Source organism: Peromyscus leucopus, chromosome 15 (assembly GCF_004664715.2).
Source record: "Peromyscus leucopus breed LL Stock chromosome 15, UCI_PerLeu_2.1, whole genome shotgun sequence".
NCBI classification, from domain to species: domain Eukaryota; kingdom Metazoa; phylum Chordata; class Mammalia; order Rodentia; family Cricetidae; genus Peromyscus; species Peromyscus leucopus.
Window position 1 is genome coordinate 37,070,016 of NC_051076.1, and position 23,130 is coordinate 37,093,145.

General features: G+C 35.2%; 1 protein-coding gene across 1 annotated transcript in view; it reads left to right on the forward strand.

Moving 5' to 3' along the window:
• Suco (SUN domain containing ossification factor) overlaps positions 1-21,293 on the forward strand; it is a 60,907-nt gene extending 39,614 nt beyond the window's left edge. Inside the window, 8 exon segments of the mRNA XM_028864449.1 lie at positions 541-631; positions 3,405-4,562; positions 6,007-6,094; positions 8,752-8,856; positions 9,855-10,009; positions 10,424-10,515; positions 17,754-17,809; positions 19,330-21,293. Coding sequence (XP_028720282.1) covers positions 541-631; positions 3,405-4,562; positions 6,007-6,094; positions 8,752-8,856; positions 9,855-10,009; positions 10,424-10,515; positions 17,754-17,809; positions 19,330-19,773 — 2,189 coding nt within the window. The 3' untranslated portion in view covers positions 19,774-21,293.
• The last annotated feature ends 1,837 nt before the right edge of the window (positions 21,294-23,130 follow it).

Consider the following 23,130-nt stretch of genomic DNA (forward strand, 5'->3'; position numbering starts at 1 on the left):
GATACTTGATCCTTCCTAGCTATGACAGAAGTAATTCTGTGCCCTCATCTCTTTACTGAGTATTTGAAGTCCTAGTGGTACTTTATATTAGCTTTCCTTTTGCATAGCAAAAATACTAATGTAGTAAGTCGGCTTTTTCTTTAGAGAATTATAAATAATATCATTAGCAAAGAGTAACAAATGGTGCCTTTTATTTTTTTAAAAACCACTACTCCAAGGGTAAGCTTCAAAATTACCCATTTTACTTCATTTTCCAATAGCTTTCTGTTCTAGAAGTATATTAATTATGTAAGATTATGTAAAATTTATAATATCAAATAAGTTGAGGAATAACGTTCATTCTTTATAGTTGTGATCGTGTGCAGTCATATCTTTCTAAGAGGATTTAGATTTAAAAGAGAAAAATCTCCTCAGTAGCAAATGTATTTGTCCGTCTTTTCCCCTCACGAGGCTAAAGCTCTTTTTAATTTGTTACAGTAAAATATTTTATGGTACAGCTTTTAAACATTAAACTCAATGTGGGCATCTTTCTTAAAATAGGAAATAAAAGTATATCTGAGAATGCCACTGCCACAACTGCACCTAAAATGCCTGAATCAAGTCGTGTTTCCACTCCTGTTCCATCACCTGAGTAAGTTATACTGCGACAAACAGAGCTGAGTTTATGAATATAAAAAGAGCTTGTACTATATATATACATTATATATATTTAGTCATTTATGAGAGCCTGAGTCATTAGGCAGACATTCCTACAGCTACTTAACACTTCAGTTGCTTCTTTTCATTTGTGTATATGTATATTAAAAATACACTGGCTGGGCGTGGTGGCGCATGCCTTTAATCCCAGCACTTGGGAGGCAGAGGCAGGCGGATCTCTGTAAGTTCGAGGCCAGCCTGGGCTACCAAGTGAGCTCCAGGAAAGGCGCAAAGCTACACAGAGAAACCCTGTCTCGAAAAAACCAAAAAAAAAAAAAAAAAAAAAAAAAAAAAAAATACACTGCATTCCACACATTTGTTGTTTTGGTATTATGCTTTGTTTTCACACATTGGATCTTAAGAAAAATATTTCCTTACTGAAGGTGATTACTCTAGGCTTGAGGACAGTTTTCAAAAGCTTGTTTTTTATTAAGTGTTAAAGCATTGTATATGTATATATGGTGTCCCTAGAAAGCCACAGAGGGTACCCAAACTACCTAGAGTGGTAGTTCTTGACTTGTGTTTGTCACCCAGCAAACTGAGTTGTTCCCTTTCTTAAACTGATTTGTTGAATTTTTTTTTTTGCGGTGGCACACTTGGGGCAGTGTTGTGTATATAGATAACAAAATACTTTAATTTGGGGGGGGTCTTATCAAAGATATTTACATTATAGGTACATATTATTTGTAGGTATATGCTATCTATAGTAGACAATAAATTCAGTAATTTGGCTAATGGGTTATGGTTATTGTGTAAAATCTGAAAATCTTTTTTTTTTTTTTTGCCCCAGGAACTCTAGTAGAGAGGGTATTTGAATTTTGAACTATTTCACAATAGTAGAAAATCAGAATTGCAGTGAGTATGCTTTGAACTGTAATTCCCAAACAGCATACTAATTAAAGAATGATTTTTTGGCTTTGAAGAGCAGAGTTAAGAAATTTATAATTCTGAAAGTGACTGAAAATATTTATTAGGTGATTGGAGTGAAAAATATAGCATATATGTTACTGATTTGTAAAAGTACCTAAAAATATATATTAGTGATAAAGACATTCTTGTATTTCTAATTATCTAGGGGTATAATTGCTATTCTTGATTTTATAACTAGGCTTCTTCAGTTAACATTTTTTTAAACAAACTAAGCAAGCTAATTTTATTTATACACACTTATACGTGCACACATGCAAACATGAATATTTGAAAAGGAATGTTGTTGAGACATGATCTCCCCATGCAGTTCAGCCTGGTCACAAACTTGAGATCCTCCTGTTTCTTTTTCCCAAGTACTGGATTTATAGGCACAAGCTCCCACATTGACTTTTATTATATATTACTGCAAAGTTTTTACTTAAGGTTTCTTTGTTTGCTCTTAATTTTTTTAAATAATTATAGAGCAATCACTTGGTGAGATAACAAAAAATGCAGGACTCCATGTACAATATTAGTAGAAGTTATGGAAAGCTATTACTTTCTTTTCTTATGCTTAAGTGTTTTAACTCTAACAGACTAGAGTGTGTACAACAGTATGTAACTTACCGTTTGCCAGATTGCTTGATTCTTTCCTTCCTTTCTTCACACATTGCTCCTTTCTACTGTCATGGTTTGTTCTGTAACTAATAAGTGATGTGACCTTGACTATGTGAGAAACATAATTAGGTATTAAATGAATCTATATGGCTATAGATAGCTCTTTCTGGTTAGAGAAGCATAATTTGTTTTATCTTAATTGGTTAGTATTTTTCTCTCAGCAAAAATGAAAGTCTGCTTCTTAAATGCTCTCTGTCTTTGCTTTTGTCATTGTGACAGTAGTCTGTACTTAGAAACACTTCCTGGTAGGAATTTTTTAAGTAGATTTTGCATATAAAGATAATTCAATTTTGATATTCATATTACCTGAGTTTTTCAGGTTTTTCATTTGTTCTTTAAGATTGTACTCAGAAATTGTCCATCTCAGACAGAACCATGGGCACTGTAATTTTCTACCATTACTCCCCCCTAGTTAGGCCCAACCATACAGACCTGGTACTCTCTAGAGCCAATGTTGAGACAGGCTTAATGACATTGTTGGCTTATGATGAGCCAGGACTTTTTATTAAAGTAGTCAGGTATTTGTCTTTTAATAAGAAAACTAGTTCAGGTGAAGTTAAGATTGTTATCTCCTTAAAAGCAGAGAGTCTTCTGTGTGGGAATTCCTCACAGCATCTACAGAAACATCGTTGAGAACTTGAGTTGCCTTCTGCAGATGATATTAAAATCCTGGATTCTAGTTCTAGCTCTTGGGTATCTGAATTTCTAATCTGTAAAGAGTGGTGCTAAGGCTTGTAAAAAGTTAGTAAATGTTACAGAAAGAAAGGTACACTGTACATGCAGGGAAGAGAAGTATTCACTTTAGAGTCAAACATTAAAAGGAAGCTAATTTGATGTGGTAAAATACAGTGGCTTGAGCTATCTGATTATCTGGTAAGTGGATTTTGTGTTGCCATTTCTGACTTGGTAAGGGGATTTTGTGTTGCCATTTCTGACTTAAATGCATTTTTTCAAAATAAAATGGGAAGATAAAAATGGGGAAAATTAAGTACAGCTTTGTACACACCATTACTTTTGAAATCCTGATCTTCCTTTATGTTGTGCAAAGACATTTTCCTTAAGCTTATTTTAACATTAGATTTCTAACTAAGTGATATCTAATTATGTATATGTGTTTCTAGATATGTAATCAATGAAGTCCGTACACATGATACAGAACCATCAACCTCTGATACTCCAAAAGAGAGTCCTATTGTACAACTGGTTCAGGAGGAAGAAGAGGAAGCAAGTCCATCCACAGTGACCCTTTCGGGCAGCGGGGAACAGGAGGATGAGTCGTCATCCTGGTTTGAGTCTGAGACACAAATACTTTGTAGTGAACTGACTTCAATTTGTTGTATTTCTAGTTTCTCGGAGTACATATATAAATGGTGCTCAGTTAGAATCGCTCTTTATTGACAACGCAGCAGAACTGCTATGAGTAAAGGAAAAGATTTTGTGCCAGCTCAGCCGTCATTACTACTTCCTGTAGAATCAGTAGAGGTTTCAGTAGTGGAGCCTCCCAGTGGAGATGTGGACAATGAGAACGTGGAAAGAGAAGCTGAAACTGTTGTTCTTGATGACTTAAGTAGTGTGCACCAGGGTGATTTGATGAATCACACAGTGGATGCAATTGAAATTGAACCAAGCCATCCTCAAACTCTTTCTCAGTCTCTTCTCTTCGATATTACTCCAGAAATCAATTCACTGACTAAAGTAGAAGGATCTGAGTCTGTTAAATATGAGGGAGGACTTACACCATCACAAGTAATGCCCCAAGAGAGTCCTGTTGAGTCTGATGATGAAATGGAAAAAAAGCCTGAGAGCTTTAGTTCTATAGAGAAGCCCTCTGTTATTTATGAAACAAGTAAAGTTAATGAGGTAGTGGACAATACTGTGAAAGAAGACATGTCCCCCACAGAAGTCATCATCAAGCTATCTGAAACAGTACCACCACCTATAAACACAGCCACTGTACCAGATAGTGAAGATGGGGAAGCCAGAATGAGTATAGCTGATGCACCAAAGCAAATAGTGACTCCGGTTATAGATCCTTCACTGCCTGAAGTAAAAGAGGACGAACAGTCTCCAGAAGATGCCCTTTTAAGAGGGTTACAGAGGACAGCTACAGATTTCTATGCTGAATTACAAAATTCTACAGATCTGGGATATGGGAATGGGAATCTTGTACATGGATCAAATCAAAAGGAGTCAGTATTTATGAGACTTAATAATCGTATTAAAGCCTTAGAAGTTAACATGTCTCTCAGTGGCCGTTATCTGGAGGAACTTAGTCAAAGGTAAGCTTTCTTATACATTAACTGATAAGATCTACAAAGATATTGTGGTAATGTCGTAAGCATGATTTTAACTGGAAAAAAGAGGGCAAGCCAGGCTGGAGAGATGGCTCATAGGTTAAGAGCCCAGGTTGCTCTTCCAGAGGTCCTGAGTTCAATTCCCAGCAACCACATGGTGGCTCACCATCTGTAACATGATCTGGTGCCCTCTTCTGGTGTGCAGGCAGAACACTGTGTACATAATAAAGAAATAAATCTTAAAAAAAAAAAAAAAAAGTCCAGTTTCCTATTTAGCCGGGCAGTGGTGGCGCACACCTTTAATCCTAGCACTCGGGAGTCAGAGGCAGGCGGATCTCTGTGAGTTTGAGGCCAGCCTGGTCTCCAAAGCGAGTTCCAGGAAAGGTGCAAAGCTACACACAGAAACCCTGTCTTGAAAAACCAAAAAAAAAAAAAAAAAAAAAAAAAAGAGGGCAAGCCACTTGGTGTTCAAAGCTTTCCAGAATTGTTAGCTGTTTTGTTTTTATAAGTAGTTAGTGACATGCCATTATTATTAGGCTAATACATTTTCTATATCTCATTCACTCCTTTATAATTTTTGTGTTCTTACTATGTTGCTGAGATTAGTCTTGAGCTTTTGAAGGGCTTATGTGATCTTACAAACCTCTTGATTAACTGGGGCTGTAGATGTATGCTAGCATGTCCAGCATAGTTTTCTCTTTCTGTTGCTTGACTTCAGCAGTTTTTACTGATTCCCAGAGAGAACATGGGAAAAGTACTTTAAGGCTTGTTGTGCATCTGGACCAGATATTTAAAAGCTTAGATATGTAAAGATGAGAGGAAATCAGACAAGATTGCAGCATTTATATATGCAGACAAAATATGCAGCATTTATAATCAACACACCTTTTATACAGATCACAGAATCATAGTTCTTTTGTCATAATTTATATTCTTTATTCCTTAGTGTCAGTATACTCAGGCAGTGATTAAGACTGTAGGCACAGTCTTCTTGTTTTTATGCCTGTATTCTGTTTCATTATTCTATAAATGTCCAGTATCTATCCTAGAGTTTCTTTCTCCTACATTTGCCATTATTTGGGCACCAGATGCCTAGAGTTCTTGACATACCACTTTTTCTTATCCCTCTTAAGTTGAAATGCTGCTAATGAGATGTCAGTAAGGTATGGAAAGAGGAATTTGTTCCTGGCCTTTCCCCACTGTACTCCATCCTGAAGGAATCACATTACATTTTTTTTTTATAACAATGAGAAGAATAGACTTGATGTTCAGGATCTATTGGTTAATACTTTTTGTATGTATTACTGTATTGTACAGTCCTCAATAGGTCATTTTAAGAAAAGTGGATTGTCCAATCTCAAAATCAGAAGTATTTTTCCAGTACTTAATGAATGAGAAAGTGAATTTAAAGCAGTTCTTTACTCTGTAGGTACCGAAAACAAATGGAAGAAATGCAAAAGGCTTTCAATAAAACAATAGTAAAGCTTCAGAATACTTCAAGAATAGCAGAAGAACAGGTTGGTTTCTTCTTTATCATATATTTAATTTTTAGAGTATAATGTGATATGCATACATCTTTATGGAGTGTTTTATAATTACTGTGCATGTACAATGTGTAATGGATAATCAAGGTAATAAGTCACTTCAACCAGTGTCAGTACTCTCTAGTTTCAAATATATGAAATTATTTTAACCAGTACTTTCCACTGTGCTAGAGAAGAAATGGAAGAAACTCTCCCACTCTATTGTGCCCTTTATTGAACTTCTTTTCATTTTTTCACCTTTCTGTCCTGTGTAGGTTGACTTAATAGTTTGCAAAAATGAGTGAGAATATCTGGACATGTCTGTCTATGTATGATTTATTTCACTTGAAGTAATAACCTCCATATTAATCCACATTGCTATAAACAACGATACTTTATTCTTTTTTTATGACTGAATAGTATCACATTATGTAAATATACTAGTGTTTTTTGTTTTTTGTTTGTTCCACTGAAAGTCAACTTGAGTTAATCACATATTTTATCTGTTATTAATAATTCTGCCATAAATGCTGGAAATTTTTTTATCCCCTTTGGCTACATAACCAGCAGTGTATTGCTAGGTGATATGGAAAGTCTGTTAAAACATTTTGAGTAATTTCATACTATTCTCCATAATGGTTCTTCTGATTTACATGTAATGTAAATATCATGATGTAAATGTCCATTGATTTTGGTAGGATGTAAGTAACAAAAGTAATTCTTACTCACATTTTCTTCTGATAGCTGGATACATTATCATGTTTGGGAAGGTATCTTGCTACTGGTGTCATTATCTCATCTAGAAAAAATTTTTTAAACATTGAATATTATATTTTGTGTATAATTTCGCAACTTCCTAAAACTGAAAAATGTTTTGTGGTTTTTCTCTGTAGTACTCCTGTTAATTACAGAAAATAACAGCTTTATTTCTTTTTGATCCTTCTTTTTTATTTATCCCTTGGCCAGATGTAGATAATGATAATAGTATGACTGGTAATAAGTTCACTCCTCTGTCTTCAGAAAAGAATTTCAGTATTACACTTTTAAGTATGATATGTGTGCTACCACAACCAACAAATATTATATATCAGAGTTTTTTTGTTTTTGTTTTTTTTTTTTTTTTTTTTTTTTTTTTCGAACAGGTTTCTTGTTTTGCGCTTTCTGGAACTCACTTGAACCAGTGCTCAACTCACAGAGATCGCCTGCTCTGCTCCCGAGTGCTGGGATTAAAGGCGTGCGCCACAGAGTTTTAATCTGATAACACCTTTATTTTCTCTATATATATAATCTATATTTTATGTCTCAAAGACCTGTTTAAGTACTTGTAATCTTATATTACAATCTTCAAATGTGTTGATTAGAAGCGTTAACCAGTTTAAACTTGTCTTTAGGTGTTTGTAACTATCTCAGGCTAATCAGTGGTGTATGTGGGTTGAATTTCAAAAGAAGTGATATAATAAATCACTAACTTAGTTTTTTAAGAAGGTAAACTATACAGAAAAGATTAAAGGTTTGCATTAATTAACCCTTTTGTTAGTTTTATACACCCCTCTTCCCTTACACACAGTTGAGACTTAAAACCTTTTTGAATCTGAAATTGAAAAATCATAGATCTAGAATAATAATTGCTTATGTAGTTTCTGTGAGGTCTTAAGTTAGAGTTTTCAATTTCCTGGACTTACCTTCCTTCCTTCCTTCCTTCCTTCCTTCCTTCCTTCCTTCCTTCCTTCCTTCCTTCCTTCCTTCCTTTGATTCATTAATAGGTGTAATTTTTTGTTTGTTGTTTGTTTTTTGTTTTTCAAGATAGGGTTTCTCTGTGTAGTTTTGGTGCCTGTCCTGGATCTCGCTTTGTAGACCAGGCTGGCCTGGAATTCACAGAGATCCACCTGGCTCTGCCTCCTGAGTGTTGGGATTAAAGGTGTGTGTCACCACCACCTGGCCAGGGTTAAATTTTTAGTACCATTCGTCTAGTATACAGTATGCATGAAAATGATAAATTTTTAGTACCATTTGTCTAGTATACAGTGTGCCTGAAAATGATAATTTAAATAAAGACATGTTGATTATAAAAGTTTCTGAAATAATGCAGAGAGGTGACTTTGATGACCTTCTTTTCATTGGTAGGAGTATAGCATCTATTAGATAACAGTTTGTAGGTGTGATATCCATCCTGAGTTCATTCATTGTATTTTGATGTGAAAGGAAAGATTTTTTTTAATTTTACATTAAAATACTCTGTATCCAGAAACTTACTTCAAAGAAGTTTCAGCATGTCTTTTTACTGGCTGCTTTGCTTTTAAAAACACTTGGTGAGAGTAGTAGGTATGAGACTGGTGATCCACAGTTCTTACCTATGGAAACAATTTAATTTGGAAAGTGCATTAGCTTCTGTTATATGGTATTCTATATCCTGGCAGTGAGTGATGAAATAATTCTTTTTTTTGAAGAGAGGATTGAACACAATCCCAGATTCTTAAGTGTTTTATATTTTTTTAAACTTTTCATCAAAGTTTGTATTTATCCATTAAGATTTTTGTAAAAATACATTTTGAAAGAACTTAGTGGTTTTTCCAAATTATATGTTTTATTAAATTTATAATGTAGTTAATGTACAAGATGAAATAAAAAAAAATGATAATCTTTTGTTATAGGATCAGCGGCAAACTGAAGCGATCCACTTGCTACAGGCACAACTGACCAACATGACACAGCTTATTTCAAACTTGTCGGCAACTGTAGCGGAATTAAAACGAGAGGTAATTGTGTAACTGCCTCTGTTGTAAGACACGGTGCACCTAGGGAGGTTATCAGAAGGGCAAACTTGTGAAAATGATAGTTCAAAGCTTGAACCAAACATAATTGTCACTTACATAGGACCTTTTATATAGAACTTTTTCAAAACACCAAAATGCATTATTTTATTGTTTGGGAACTACATTTTGGTATTCTTTTATAAAACATGGCTTTCATGATTTAGTCTTACCTATAAGGTAGGTATGTTAATTCTGTCAGGTCTTTTGGAAAAAGCAATTTAGTTTGATTTTTATTTTGAGCATTGCAAATGATTGGAAATTATTAAGTAAAGAAATTATCTACATCTTCTCAGTAATGCTTAACATGTTGAGGAATTCCTCATTTGTTGCCATGTTGAAAATTGGCTGTTAAGAACAAGAGCAGAAACAGGAAAGGAAGTTGTTAGGAGGCAATTGCAGTAATGTGGGTGAAGTTAACTTGGACTAGGATTTTAGAAGTAGAAAATAATAAGAGGTTAGTCGAATTAAGTATAAATTTAAAACTATATATTTAAAAAATGAGCCTTAATGAAGTACTGGGTATGCAAGGTTAAGGAATTGAGGTTGAGTCTGAGGGGTTTGATAACTGAGAAATGGTTCAGTTGTATATAATGGGAAAGGCGATGTGTTAGTATGCTTATCCCTGAGGAAGAGAGTGCGGATGGGAGGACTAATTAAATGTTAACAAAATGTTGTGAGCATACGTCTAAGGCATAAATGAAATGTGCTTACTGTACTGCTGCATCTCTTTCAGAGGTTGAAAATTTTTCCAAGGAAGAATCAGATAGGAAGAAAACAGAACAAGAACAATTGTCTGATAGTTTGTTTTCAAGCAGCATGCTCTGTATTATGGTTTTGGAGCACACTGACTATTTAAAATTATTTGTTCTCTGAATTTTAGGGTCTACTGTATATTCTTTAAAGAAGTTTATTATTATAATTATTATTGTTTATCTTTTCAGGTTTCAGATCGACAGAGTTACCTTGTTATGTCTTTGATTTTATGTGTTGTCTTGGGACTGATGCTCTGTATGCAACGTTGTCGAAACACTTCTCAATTTGATGGAGATTACATTTCAAAACTTCCTAAAAGTAATCAGTATCCAAGCCCTAAAAGGTAAGGTTAACATATTTCACAGTTTTCTTCTTTCTTTCACCACTTTTTTTCCCTCAAAGAAATGCTGAGCAGATAAAAGGATATGAAATAATTCCCTCTTGAAACCAGTTGTCACTATACATGGAGATTGCTATATTGAATAATTGAGAGGAGCCAATAATAAATGCATCAAACCTTTGAATTATTTTGGTTGAGAAAGGTATTCAGATGTGGCCTTCAAACATGAAAGAGAACCCACATTGTAACATATGACCATTGCAGATTCCTTTTACTCACATTAGCAGTGTGTGGTGTGTTAATTTAGGCTTGTTCCATTTGTTATGCAGTTCTCAATATCCTCCATTTAAATGGGCTATATAGTAAGTTAGATGCCATACACTCATTGTATACTATATTATTTTCTTAATGTACTAGGTGTTTCTCTTCCTATGATGACATGAATTTGAAAAGAAGAACATCATTCCCCCTCATCAGATCCAAATCTCTGCAGTTTACTGGCAAAGAAGGTAGATTTCTGTGAATATGATATGTGTGTATGAATGTATGTATATTTAATATGAAACTGGCTTCTGGCATAAGTATAATGTACATGCTGTGTTTGTGACCATCTGCAACCAAAAAATGAAAGTTATCTTTGTGTTTGTGCTAGTCAAAGCCACTTTATCATTTTCATACTTTAAACTTCTTTGTTCCTTTGAAAGCCCAAAGGGTGGGGAGGGGGACTTAGTTTTAATTAGCAATGAGTAGTTTTGTTTGCACATGCTCCTGTTTAGAAGTATTTCTTTTTAGAAAGGGATGTTTGAGAAAGTTCAGCAGCTATGGAAAACCTGAATGCTCAATGTGCTCCCATAGCATCCTGTGCTTTTCTGCCTCCTCTTCTTGTGCAGGTAGGACCCTTTTTGTCTCTAGTTTAGGACTTTTGAGGCACTTTCTTTGCCCCAGAGTTTATAATTGGGTTTCATTCAAAACATGCTAACATTTGGGTGAACAGATGTATACTGAGTGACTATTTTCCTGTTTTAGTTCCTTTGTAATTAGTGCTTATTAAGAAACTTAAAAATTTATCTTTAAAGCAATAGTAAAATAACCAGTTAATTATATTTTTCATTTATGGGTGCTTTCTCAATAACAGCTGTTCTCCCTTTCTTTAGGATTTTAGTAATTAAGCAGAATGTTTCCATTATTATGTCCTTCAAATAATCACTCCTAAGTTTCACTAGTGTAAGCTTTTCATACTTAATCCACTCATGTGCAAGCTTAGTTTTTACAAACTCAGTATGCTTGTGTAATCCACATCCTAATTAAAAAGTGGAGTGTACTCTTAACACCTCCAAAACTACTTTGTGCATTTCCCCCTCCCAGTGTAGCCAGTATTTTAACATCTAATGGTTACAAGTCACCATGCTGTTTAATATAGTTCATTTGTTCTAATTCTAGTACAGTATCCCACTGTACAGATGCTGCACACTAACACATTTACCTTTGGACTCTTTTCATTTTGAAAGCTATTCCATGTCTTTAAGTCAACATGTGCATGCATCTGCCAACAGGAATGGAAGTGGGAGTGCTGAGTGTCGCTTTTAGTAAATGTCAAAGCATGGTTTTCTAGAGTGTTCTATGGATGACCTCCCATCAGCTTTGGATGGCTTCTTCCCAGCTTTCCCAGTTAGTTGTTCTACATCCTAGTAATCATTTCATAATGTGGGTCTTACAGTCATTCTGATTGGTGTATATGTATTTCTTATTTGAGCTATATTCATGCAATTGGGAGATAGTTGAGATGGTTTTTGTTTTCATCAATTCTAGTCTTCTTTTAAATTAGGTGAACTAATACATTTTTAAATTTTTCTTTCCTTTTATCTCTTTAAAGACAAATAGAATAGGCTTTCTTTCTAATAACAGAATTGCTTCTGTTATAAACAGTGATGTGATCTCGACTTATCCTTGCTTTTAAAGAAAGTTGAAGGAAATAGGCAGGAAGGAACTGACTTTAGTCCTGATTTTTATTATTCATTTCTTTATTATTCTTCAATTAAAACTCTTAAGGCATTTGTCTGCCTTGAATTTTCCCATTTTATACGTAGTTTCACTTCTTAGCTTGGAAGGAACTATGTCAAATAGTTTTTTTGTTTGTTTGTTTTGTTTTTGTTTTTGTTTTGTTTTGAGACAGGGTTTCTCTGTGTAGCTTTGTGCCTTTCCTGGAACTTGCTTTGGAGACCAGGCTGGCCTCGAACTCACAGAGATCCGCCTGCCTCTGCCTTCCGAGTGCTGGGATTAAAGGTGTATGTCACCACCACCTGGCTCAAATTGTTTTTTTTTTTTTTAAAGCAACAACATAAAAATGTATCATTTTAACCATGTTTTAAGTATGAAATTCAGTAATAAGTTCACATTGTTGTAAAACAGATCTTCAGAATATTTTCATTTTGGAAATCTGAAAATTATGTCTATTTATAACTCCCTCAGTCTCCACTCTGCCTGACATCTCCTAAATACTATTGTATTTTATGTCCCTTTTAATTTAACTATTTTAAATACTGCATATCCATGGAATCATGCAGTCTTTGTCTTTCTATGCATCGTTTGTTTTATATAACATACCTTCAGGGTGCATCCATGTTATAGTGTGCAATAAGATCTCCTTTTTAAAGCTGAATAATTGTCTGCTTTGTGTAAATACCTCATTTTCTTTGCATTTTTCTCTTTACTTTATTTCATCTGTGTATGCGCTTGTGGACAGCCACATGTGGAGGGCTGAGAACAACTTTGAGAGTCAAAGTTCTCTCCTGCCATGGACTCGTGGATCCTGGAAATCAAGCTCAGCTTGTCAGCCTTGGTTCCGGTGCCTTTACCCAATATACCATCTCATCAGCTCTCTGTCTTCTGATGTTTGTTTGTTTGTTTGTTTTGTTTTGTTTTTAAGATTTATTTATTCATTATGTATACAGTGTTCTGCCTGCATGTTTGCCTACAGGCCAGATCTCATTATGGATGGTTGTGAGCCATCATGTGGTTGCTGGGAATTGAACTCAGGACCTCTGGAAGAGCAACCAGTGCCCTTAACCACTGAGCCATCTCTCTAGCGCCCTTCTGATGTTTTAAGCTGTCTCTTCTGATGTCTTTTGCTGTTTTAAGTAATGCTGCTGCTAGCATGGGTGTACAAATACCACTTCGACAGTCCTATTGTCAGCTCTTCTGGATATATGACTGCAAATGGGATAACTAGATCGTGTGACAGTGTTGTTTTTCATTTCTTTTTGAGTAATCTCCATATTTTCCATAGTTACTGTACTGCTTTACAACCCCAGCAACAGTGTTCCATCGTTTTGCTTTTTTTCTAATAATAGCTATTCTAATGTCTGTGAGTTATTTTACTGTGCTTTGATTTGCTAATTCATTGTATATATGCCTATATATAGACACACACACAAATGCAAACACATACACTAGCATATAAATGTAAATGTGATATATTATTTACAAATATTTTCTTCCTTTCTGCACATAGCTTTTTTACTATCCATTTTGCTTTTTTTTTTTTTTTTTTGGTTTTTCGAGACAGGGTTTCTCTGTGTAGCTTTGCGCCTTTTCCTGGAACTCACTTGGTAGCCCAGGCTGGCCTCGAACTCACAGAGATCCGCCTGGCTCTGCCTCCCGAGTGCTGGGATTAAAGGCGTGCGCCACCACCGCCCCAGCCCATTTTGCTTTTGTTGTCAGTGTCCTATCTAGAAAATCTTTGTGAAGTCCAGAGCCCTAAAACTTTTGTTTTTTTTCCCCCTAGTTTAATAGGTTTAGATCTTTATTCTACTTGGTGTTAATTTTTGTATATATGACATAAGGATCCGTTTTCTTCTGCACAGTTTGTTGACTAGATTATGCATTTCTTAATGACAGTAGTCCAATCACCCTTGTCTAAAATCACTAGACCATATGCCTACATACTGTGATGCCCTGTTGTTAAATGACCAGTATGTCTTCTTGGAATATTGAACTCTTAGTCATTATGCAGTTTTTATTTCAAGGTCAAAATTCTGCTTTGTCTCAAGTGAATGTGGCTATTCTTTTTTGTATGTAAATGATTTTTTTAAAGGTAATAGATAGTTGGATCTCATTGCCCAACTGACTGGTAGTCTCCTTTAAATAGTTTATTTAGACCACTGATTTTAAAAATATTACCATATTATTGTTTTACATCTGTTGAGTTTACTTTTATTTTTGCCCTCTATATTATTTCTATTTTTGGTTATAATTGAATATTTTACCTGATTCTTTTTGTTAGCATATCCAGTATAATTTCTTTATAGAGTTACTTTGAGGATTGCTTGTTTACAGTATACATTTACAGCTAACCCACCTCCACTTTTCAAATAAAGCCATACCCCCTCACAAGTATGGTTATAGCAACAAAGTAATCTTAAATCCTGCCTCCCATCACTTGCATTATTGCTATCATTCATTCCGTGTATACATATAATACATAGCTTATACACACATACAAAAACATACTGGCATTAATTTAAATATAATTATCTGTTAACCAGTTAACGATAAGAAAAAATTATTTTTTCTTCTTCATTCTGAAATATTAATACTTCTTGCAAAGCAGAAATAGTTCCTTTAATTTTGCTTGTTTATGGAAGTTTATTTCTTCTCTTTTGAAGAATGCATAAACAAGATAAGAATTACGTCTGATTTTTTTTTTCCCCTCAAAAACCAGAATTTCTAGAATTCACATCTTACTGTTTCAGATCTTGCTTCTGTTTTTTCCTTTCTTGTCTTCTTATTAAGCTTCTGTTTCATCCTGTTGAGATATGCTATAGTTATAGATCATACCTTCCTTTTTAATTAGTAAAGTTACATGGGTATAGAATTTTCTTTGTAAGAGAAGTTTAGGGTCTTTAGCTTAAGTTGTAGGAATGAAGTTTTCTGGTAATGTTAAGTCACAATTCCAAGAATCTACCCATTTGCTAAGTATGTACTAACACATACTTAGAGCATTTGGTGTTGTGGTGGTCTAGGGTACTCTCCTTCATCATCTTAACTTGAGGCCTTTTGTTAGGATGAAGTGGATGTTTATTTCCCTATTACAGTGCTTAGGTTGGAAGTTATACAGTCATTGTCCTTTATTGGTCACTTCAGGAAGGTACAAGTATTTCCTGTCTAAAGAAACATTTTTTTTTACCTTTTTCTGAATCAATACAATGATCTTATTAACAAGTCCTTGCATTCTGTTTAACTTCATGCTTTCGTTGTTTATTATGTTCATTTTTATGCCTTTTTTTTTTTTTTTTTTTTTTTTTTTTTTTTTGGTTTTTGTTTTTTTGAGACAGGGTTTCTCTGTGTAGCTTTGTACCTTTCCTGAAACTCGCTTTGTAGCCCGGACTGTCCTCGAACTCACAGAGATCTGCCTGGCTCTGCCTCCCGAGTGCTGGTATTAAAGGCGTGCGCCACCACCGCCCGGCCTCATTTTTATGTTTTATTTATGTCAATTCTAGTTTTTCTGCTTAATTCTAACTCATGGTTTTACATATTATATTCATTGTTTATTTAAATTTGCCTGCATATTTCATTTGTCATTATGTCTCTAAACCTCTGAATTCCTTTTTTTTGGAAACAGGATCTGTCTATGTAGCTCTGACTGTCCTGTAACTCACTGTATAGATCAGGCTGGTCTCTGACTCACAGATCTGCCTACCACCACAACAGCCCCTTGAACTATTTTCATTTTTCTTGAATTCTGTGTTAGGTTTGTTGGGCTCTTTAAAACTCTACATAGATATCTTTTGAGTAATGGAGAATTGTCCCCTACATATATTACCTACTTCTCAGTGTCTTAAGTCTCCAATTTCATAAATGTATTAATCCAGCTCTCTGTATCCTCTTTGTCTTGTAAAGTTTCTGTCTTTTTTTTTTTTAACATTTCATTAAATATGTGTGGCTGTGTGAATGTAAATGCAGGTACCCTTGGAGGCCAATAGGTCCCCAGAGCTGTGAGCTTCTGACATGGGTGCTGGAAACCCGACTCAGGTCCTCTGCAAGAGCAGTGTGTGCTCTTAATCCAGCCCCCTTTTGCTTCCCTATGATACATTTTTGGTGATTGGTTTTTTCTAATTCATTTTCTAAGCTACACAGTCTGCAGCTATATGTAATCTGTTAGTAAATTCATCCATTGAGTTTTAAATTTTACTTAACCACATTTTCTGTTCTTAGGAAATCCTTGTGTTTTGTTAAAAAGCCTTGTTTGGTTTTCTTGTTTTGTGTTTCTTGAGATATTTTCCAGCTTTTTAATATTTAAACACAGTTAAGTATAGTGTCTTTATAGCCCGTTTTTGAGATCAGTCCCTTTCACAGTGGTATGGCTATTAGATGATACTAATCTGTGATCATCCTAATATCCTGAATGTTTGTAAATCTTCATTTATTGTGTTTGTGGGCCCTTGCTCAAGGGGTACTATATCTTTGTTTGCTTATTCATCTTTGTGTGCTTTTCCACTTTGAAAATTATTTGTAGTGATAATTTAAAATTAGATTGTTGTGTCCTTGGCAGCTTTGCTTTTTTCTTTTGCTACCACGTTTGTTTACAGTGTGGAAGTCAATCTGACTAACAACAGCATTCCTAGAGGAAGGCATTGTGATGTTTTTAAAGAATAACTGGAGATTAATGGTTTATAGAAATGGCTATTTTGAGGAATATCGTATACTTTTATGTATTTAGTGACTTTTTCAAGAGTTTTTTGGGAATAATAATATAAGTTGTAATTGATTGGATCATGTTGTTAATACTTTACTAGTGTGTATACTTTTATGATAAATTTGCTGTTTACTAAATTAGTCTGTGTTGGACTATGAGTTGTTTTAACAAGATGAATAGGGCTAAAGTTCTATACCTCTGCTTAGAGATGTGTGCTTGTAGGGAAAGGTAGGAGTGTTCTGAGTAACAGAATTTTTTAAACTTAGAGATAAATTTATAGATCTAATATACTCATCATGTCAGAATGTTTTTTTCATGAGTATGGGGTCACATGTACTACATGTTCAAACTGTTTCTGTATTTTAGAGTTAATAGTTTTTTTTTTGTTTTTTGTTTTGGTTTTTCAAGACAGGGTTTCTCTGTAGCTTTGGAGCCTGTCCTGAACTAGCTCTGTAGACCAGGCTGGCCTCGAACTCAACAGAGATCCACCTGCCTCTGCCTCCGAGTGCTGGGATTAAAGGCGTGTACCACCACCGCCCCGGCGAGAGTTAATAGTTTTAATCAGAACTATAAAAAGTTAGAAAAAAGCACTCCTGAATCTCTTTATGTTCTTCTAACTAGCATCTATATATGATTCCAACTGCTTGACACACATCATTAATGTACCTTTCTGACTCCATCTTTTAGGAATTACCTATAGGCTTGGTAATGGCTTACCCAGTAATCTTACTGTTATCATCAGGTGGGGAATGGATCTGGTCCCAGAGAAGGACCCTTCCTATATCAGTTGATACTGCTAATTCAAAATGTAAAATGGAAATATACTTATTTGAATGTTGGTTTTCTTCAGAGTTGATAACCAACCTTCAAATAATTTGACCTAATTCAGAGCCCACCATGCCCATTCTGGCTAACTAATTTTCAATGTAGAAATAATGGTTATCCTGATACCTATTATCCATTTCATTAATAAAATAATCACTAACGTTGTTTGGGGTGTTTGGTCATAGCATAATCCACTTTTCATTTTACACCTCCTTTCCTTACTTACAGTAGACCCAAATGATTTATACATCGTAGAACCACTCAAGTTCTCTCCAGAGAAAAAGGTAAATACTCTTTCTTTTGAAGTCTGTTGTAAGTTGTATGGTAGCAAATAAGAAAACAGATACTGAAAATGTTAATGTGTATTTCTTGGCATAATGTTTAATTTTTTGTTTTTCTTCTTTAGTTGTTTGGGTGGTTTTATTATTACATTTATTTAGGGTGTGAAGGGCAGATGATAACTTGCAGAATTTCTACCCTGTAGTTCTTGGCACCAAGTGCCTTTACCTGCTAAGCCATCTTGCTGGCCCTACTTTTTGTTTTTTGAGACAAGTTCTCACTCAACATTGTAGCTCAGGTTTGCCTGAACAGTAATATGCATCCCTGCTGGCATCGACCTCACTGCAGTCCTTTTGCCTCAATGTCCCAAGGGCTGGGATAAGGGATGTAAGCTATCATATCCAACCAGAATGTTAATTTTCTTTCTTTTTTTTTATTCCTTGTTTTTGTTTGTTTGAGATAAAAGTCTTATGTATCCCAGGATGGCCTCAAACCAGCTACATACCTGAGAATGACTTTGATCCTCTGTCTGCACCTTCTGATGCTACAATCACAGAAGTGCATCACCATGTTTTATGCAGTACTTGGGATCAAACCTAGGACTTCATTTCTACTGGACAAGCACTTTACTAACTGAATTGTCTTCCCAGTTCCCATATATTTGTTTAATGTCTAGAGAGGTCATCAAACTCTCGCCTATTTTCTACAATATGGAAGTACTTTCTCATTTTTAAAGGATTACAAAGTAAAAATCAAGAATACACTAAAGAGACATTTAAGAGGCCTGCAAAGCTTAAAATATTATTATCCAGCCCTTTAGTGAAAAAAAAATGTACTGATCTTTGGGAGAAAGTCATTATTTACTGAGCTTCTGATGGATGCTGGGCACTGTGCAAGCACTGTCCTGTAATCCTCTCAACAGCCTATTGGTGGTAACATCCCCATCTTAAAAATGACAGCTTGACAGAGGCTGGTTTGCTTAGATGTCTCATTAGATAGTAGGCAATGGTTAGTGTCTTAGGATGCCCCCCTCCACCTTGACTATAAAGCCTGATTTTCTTTTTAACCTCTCAAATTACATAAAATTTATTTGATTAGCAATAATTATCAATAGGTAATGGAATTTCTGATTAGTGTGAAGTAGGTTACGATTTGATTCTACCTTTGGTATTGTTTTGTAACTTAGATAGGGAGCCAAATCTCTAAAGCTTGGTTTTTCTCATGTAGGAGCCAAAAACAAACCTTTCAAGGTTAACATATAAAATACACAAGGAAGTAACCAATATGCCACCTGGTAGTATTCAGATGTTAGTTATCTCTACCTAACTATGCACAAGTGGCTACAAGCAGTTGAAACTTTGAAATGAGTAGCATTTACAAAATGCGATGTCAGTGATACTATTCACAAGGGGGGGGAAGAATAAAACTGCTTTACTTCTCACAGGCAGTGATACTTTCTTCTTTTATATCTCATATCTAATAAGAAGGAAAGTAATTTCTGTGCTTCCTTTCATTTCTGTTATAGAAGAAACGTTGCAAGTACAAAACTGAAAAAATTGAGACGATAAAGCCTGCAGATCCATTGCACCCTATAGCCAATGGAGACATAAAAGGAAGGAAGCCCTTTACGAACCAGAGAGATTTCTCTAATATGGGAGAAGTTTATCACTCTTCTTACAAGGGCCCTCCATCTGAGGGAAGCTCAGAAACTTCATCACAGTCAGAAGAGTCCTATTTTTGTGGCATTTCAGCTTGTACAAGTCTGTGCAATGGACAGACCCAAAAGACAAAAACTGAAAAGAGGGCTTTAAAACGAAGGCGGTCTAAAGTCCAAGACCAAGGAAAGTTAATAAAAGCTCTTATACAGACTAAGTCAGGGTCATTGCCGAGCCTGCATGACATAATCAAAGGAAACAAGGAGATCACCGTGGGAGCATTTGGTGTTACAGCAGTCTCGGGACATATCTAAAAGGAGCTGAACATTCATACTGGAGACTTTTTTGTTCTTTGAAGAACAGCTTGTGGTATTTGAAGGGTTTAGGGGAGGGATAAAATATTGGGGAAAGTATTCAGAAATTATGTTTTTTTGCCTTTTTAAAAAAGAGACAGGATTGTGTCAATCTTGGCTGATAAGCTACAGTTTTACAAGGCTGATCTCTTCCTATAAGGATGATGATAGACATTTTATAAAGATGTTTTTTCACAGATAATTACTGGGACAGAAGCAATCTGGAAGCCCGGTGTTCCTTGGGTGGGATAGGAATGAAAGCCTAAACCTCTTCCTTCAGCTTGGTTCCTATTTCTTGCACCTTCCCATATTTATGTGCCTTTTGTCTATTTATGATGCCACTGGAAGAGGAGGGAGGACTTTCTGTCATTTGATTTGTTTTGTAACTCTATTAGGTTTTTGAAGCTTCAAACACTACAAGGCTTTAAGGTAGTCCATGCCTGAAGCTCAGCAGTGTGGGTCATTTGCATAAAAATCCTAAAGACTTGCCAACTTAGAGTCGCTCAGCAATCTCACTGGAAATAAACACCTGCTGAAATTTTCTAAAGTCCTTTTACATAAAAGGTGATGATTTCACCCTTGCTTTCATTTGATTTAGTTGGATTGGGTTTTTTTTTTCCTGAGTTACTAACTCAGCGAAATGGTAAGATATTTTCTTGGAAATGACAGGTATCTGAAAACAAATTTATTATAAATTCACTTGTAAACACACTTAGCTATTTGTGATGATTTTTTTTTTTACATTGTATTCTAAATGTTCACAGTAAACACTAATCCTCCAAATGTTCACATCACTGAGACCAGGTTTCCCATGGTCCAGTCACTGCCTTTGTACATAATCACAGAAGCAGCCAGTGAGTGTGTCAGGCCTTACTCAGTTCAATTGGTCAAGTCTAACAGGATTATGATTCCTTGATGTTTGCTTTTGTTGGCTACAATGTGCAGATATATATGTATGTGGTGTCAGCATCTGTCTTCGTTTGTCCTTTTGTCCCTTAAATAATTGGCAGTGTGTGTCGAATAAATTGGTTCTTGATGTGTGGTTGTAAAGAGATGAGTGAAAGTGAAATGTGTTTCTTTTTGAGAGGGCATTGACCATTTTGTGTTGTAAAATTTAAGTTATAACTTATTGAGCACTTTTGTTAATAATTGTTTTTAAATGTGTCTAATACCTTTCTTGGTATTGTTTGTAATGTGATTTATTTAAAGCCTTTTTTGTTTAACTTGCTGCTTTAGGTTAACAGTATGTTTTAGGAGATGAATTTTTTCCCCCTTCCAGTCTGCACAATTAGCCATTCAGAGCAACAGGGCCTGAAGGTATGGCAGGCCTTTGAAAAGAAGTCCAGATGAGAGCCGAGCTAGAGTGGGAAGTCACACTGTTGTGTGTTGTGAAAAGAGGGTTTTAAATATGTAACTACAGAGCTGTAGTGCCATTAGAAACTGTGAATTTCCAAATAAATCTGAACACGTGTCTTTATTAATTACTGGCTCTTCTGTCCTTTAAAAGATTGCACACATTTATTACTAACCTCTGATCATATGTTTAAGGGGTTTTTGTTGTTGTTGTTTGGATCTTTTGCCATCTTTCAGGCTAAATATAACAGTATTGCTCACTTTTCAGGCAACCGTAGTATATACTTTCACCTAAATATTATGTTCCCTAATAACCATAGTCCACCTCTTCAAACACTAAAATGATCGTAAGATACATATCGACCCAGAGAATTAAAGTTTTAGTCTTGAGTTTTATTTCTCTTCCAGATTATTACTACACATAAGAGGGAAAAAAAACAACAAAAACCCAAACTTTTAATGAGTGAAGATTATTGCCAGCAGCAGACTTGTGTCTGGTAAAAAGCCACAATCAAAATCCAAGGGCTGTAAAATCCTAAAATTTTGAATTACTGCTCAAGTTTTTGGAAGATTTGTAGCCCTTTTGGATTTTAAGTTTTGGAACTAAGGATGCCTACCCAGCATATATAATTAACAGAATCCCCAAATCTTCAAAATTATAGACACTTCTCCTAAGTGGTTCAGACAAGACATACTCAAACCTTTATGTAAATCTAAAAGATTTTGAACATTCCCTGGTAGCCAACTCACTTTACTTGTAGTGTTAAATAAGGTATTAAACCAAAATGAAATTTACTGAACTCGAGCAAAGTATCTCTTGAGGGTTATATATGCCTATGATGTGAGGAATTAAATCACTTTTGCAAACCTTGTGCAGAGATACAGCGTTCTCTCCCTCATGCTGTCACACCTACCTTTCCACACCCAGCGTATCTTCTGCCCCAGCAGCATTCATTTTTAGTTCTGTATTTCAAGTTTCAGTGCTTAGCTTGTGCCGTATGCACACAGAAACAGTCATAAAACCGATAAAAGCCTGTATTTGTTTACCTTGTTTAAAATCACAGTAAACAATATAATTCTTAAACTATATTTCACAAAATAGTTATTTAAAGCCTGAAATTCTTTTATTCAACTGTAATCTGAGGAATGTTGAAACTGGAAAAGTTGAACACTCATGTACCACCTAACCTATATTTACCAGTTGTTAATATTTTAGTTTTCTTTATATGTTTGTATATGTATGTATGCATATATATACATATACCTACATACATGTAATGTATATTATGGGTACATAGTGGTATGTGTATATGTGTGTAAGACATATTTGGTAGATGTACTGGGACATTGGAAAATCATGACCCTTCACCTTGAATAATTTTATGTTTTTTAGAATAAAGATATTCACCTTACATGACTATATTAGTCAGGATTCTCTTAGAGTAACAATTTATCGAATGAGTCTCTCTCTATATATAAAAAAGAATTTCTTAGAATGACTTGCAGTTGTGGTCCAGCTAATCCAACAATGGTTGTCTGTGAATGGGAGGTTCAAGAATATAGTAGTTGTTCAGTCCATGAAGCTGGATGTCTCAGCTGGTCTTCAGTATATGCTGGAATCTTGAAGAGGGTTCTCTAATGCCAGTGAAAGAATGGACTTGCTAGAGAGGCAAAAACGAAAAGGCAAAGAGCAAAAGCTTCCTTCTTCCATTTCTTATATAGGATTCCAGCAGAAGGCATGGCCCAGGGTACAGGTGGATCTTCCTACCACCAAAGATCTGGATTCAAGTTGTGTCTTCCCACCTCTAGATCCAGACTAAAAGTATGTCTTCCCACCTCAAATATCCAGACTAGATGTGGCTCTTCCCACTTCAAATTAAGCAGAAATCCCTCACAGGTATGCCCCCTCCATTTTTGAGTTTTAGTTAATTCCAGATGTAGTTAAGTTGACAACCAAGAATAGCC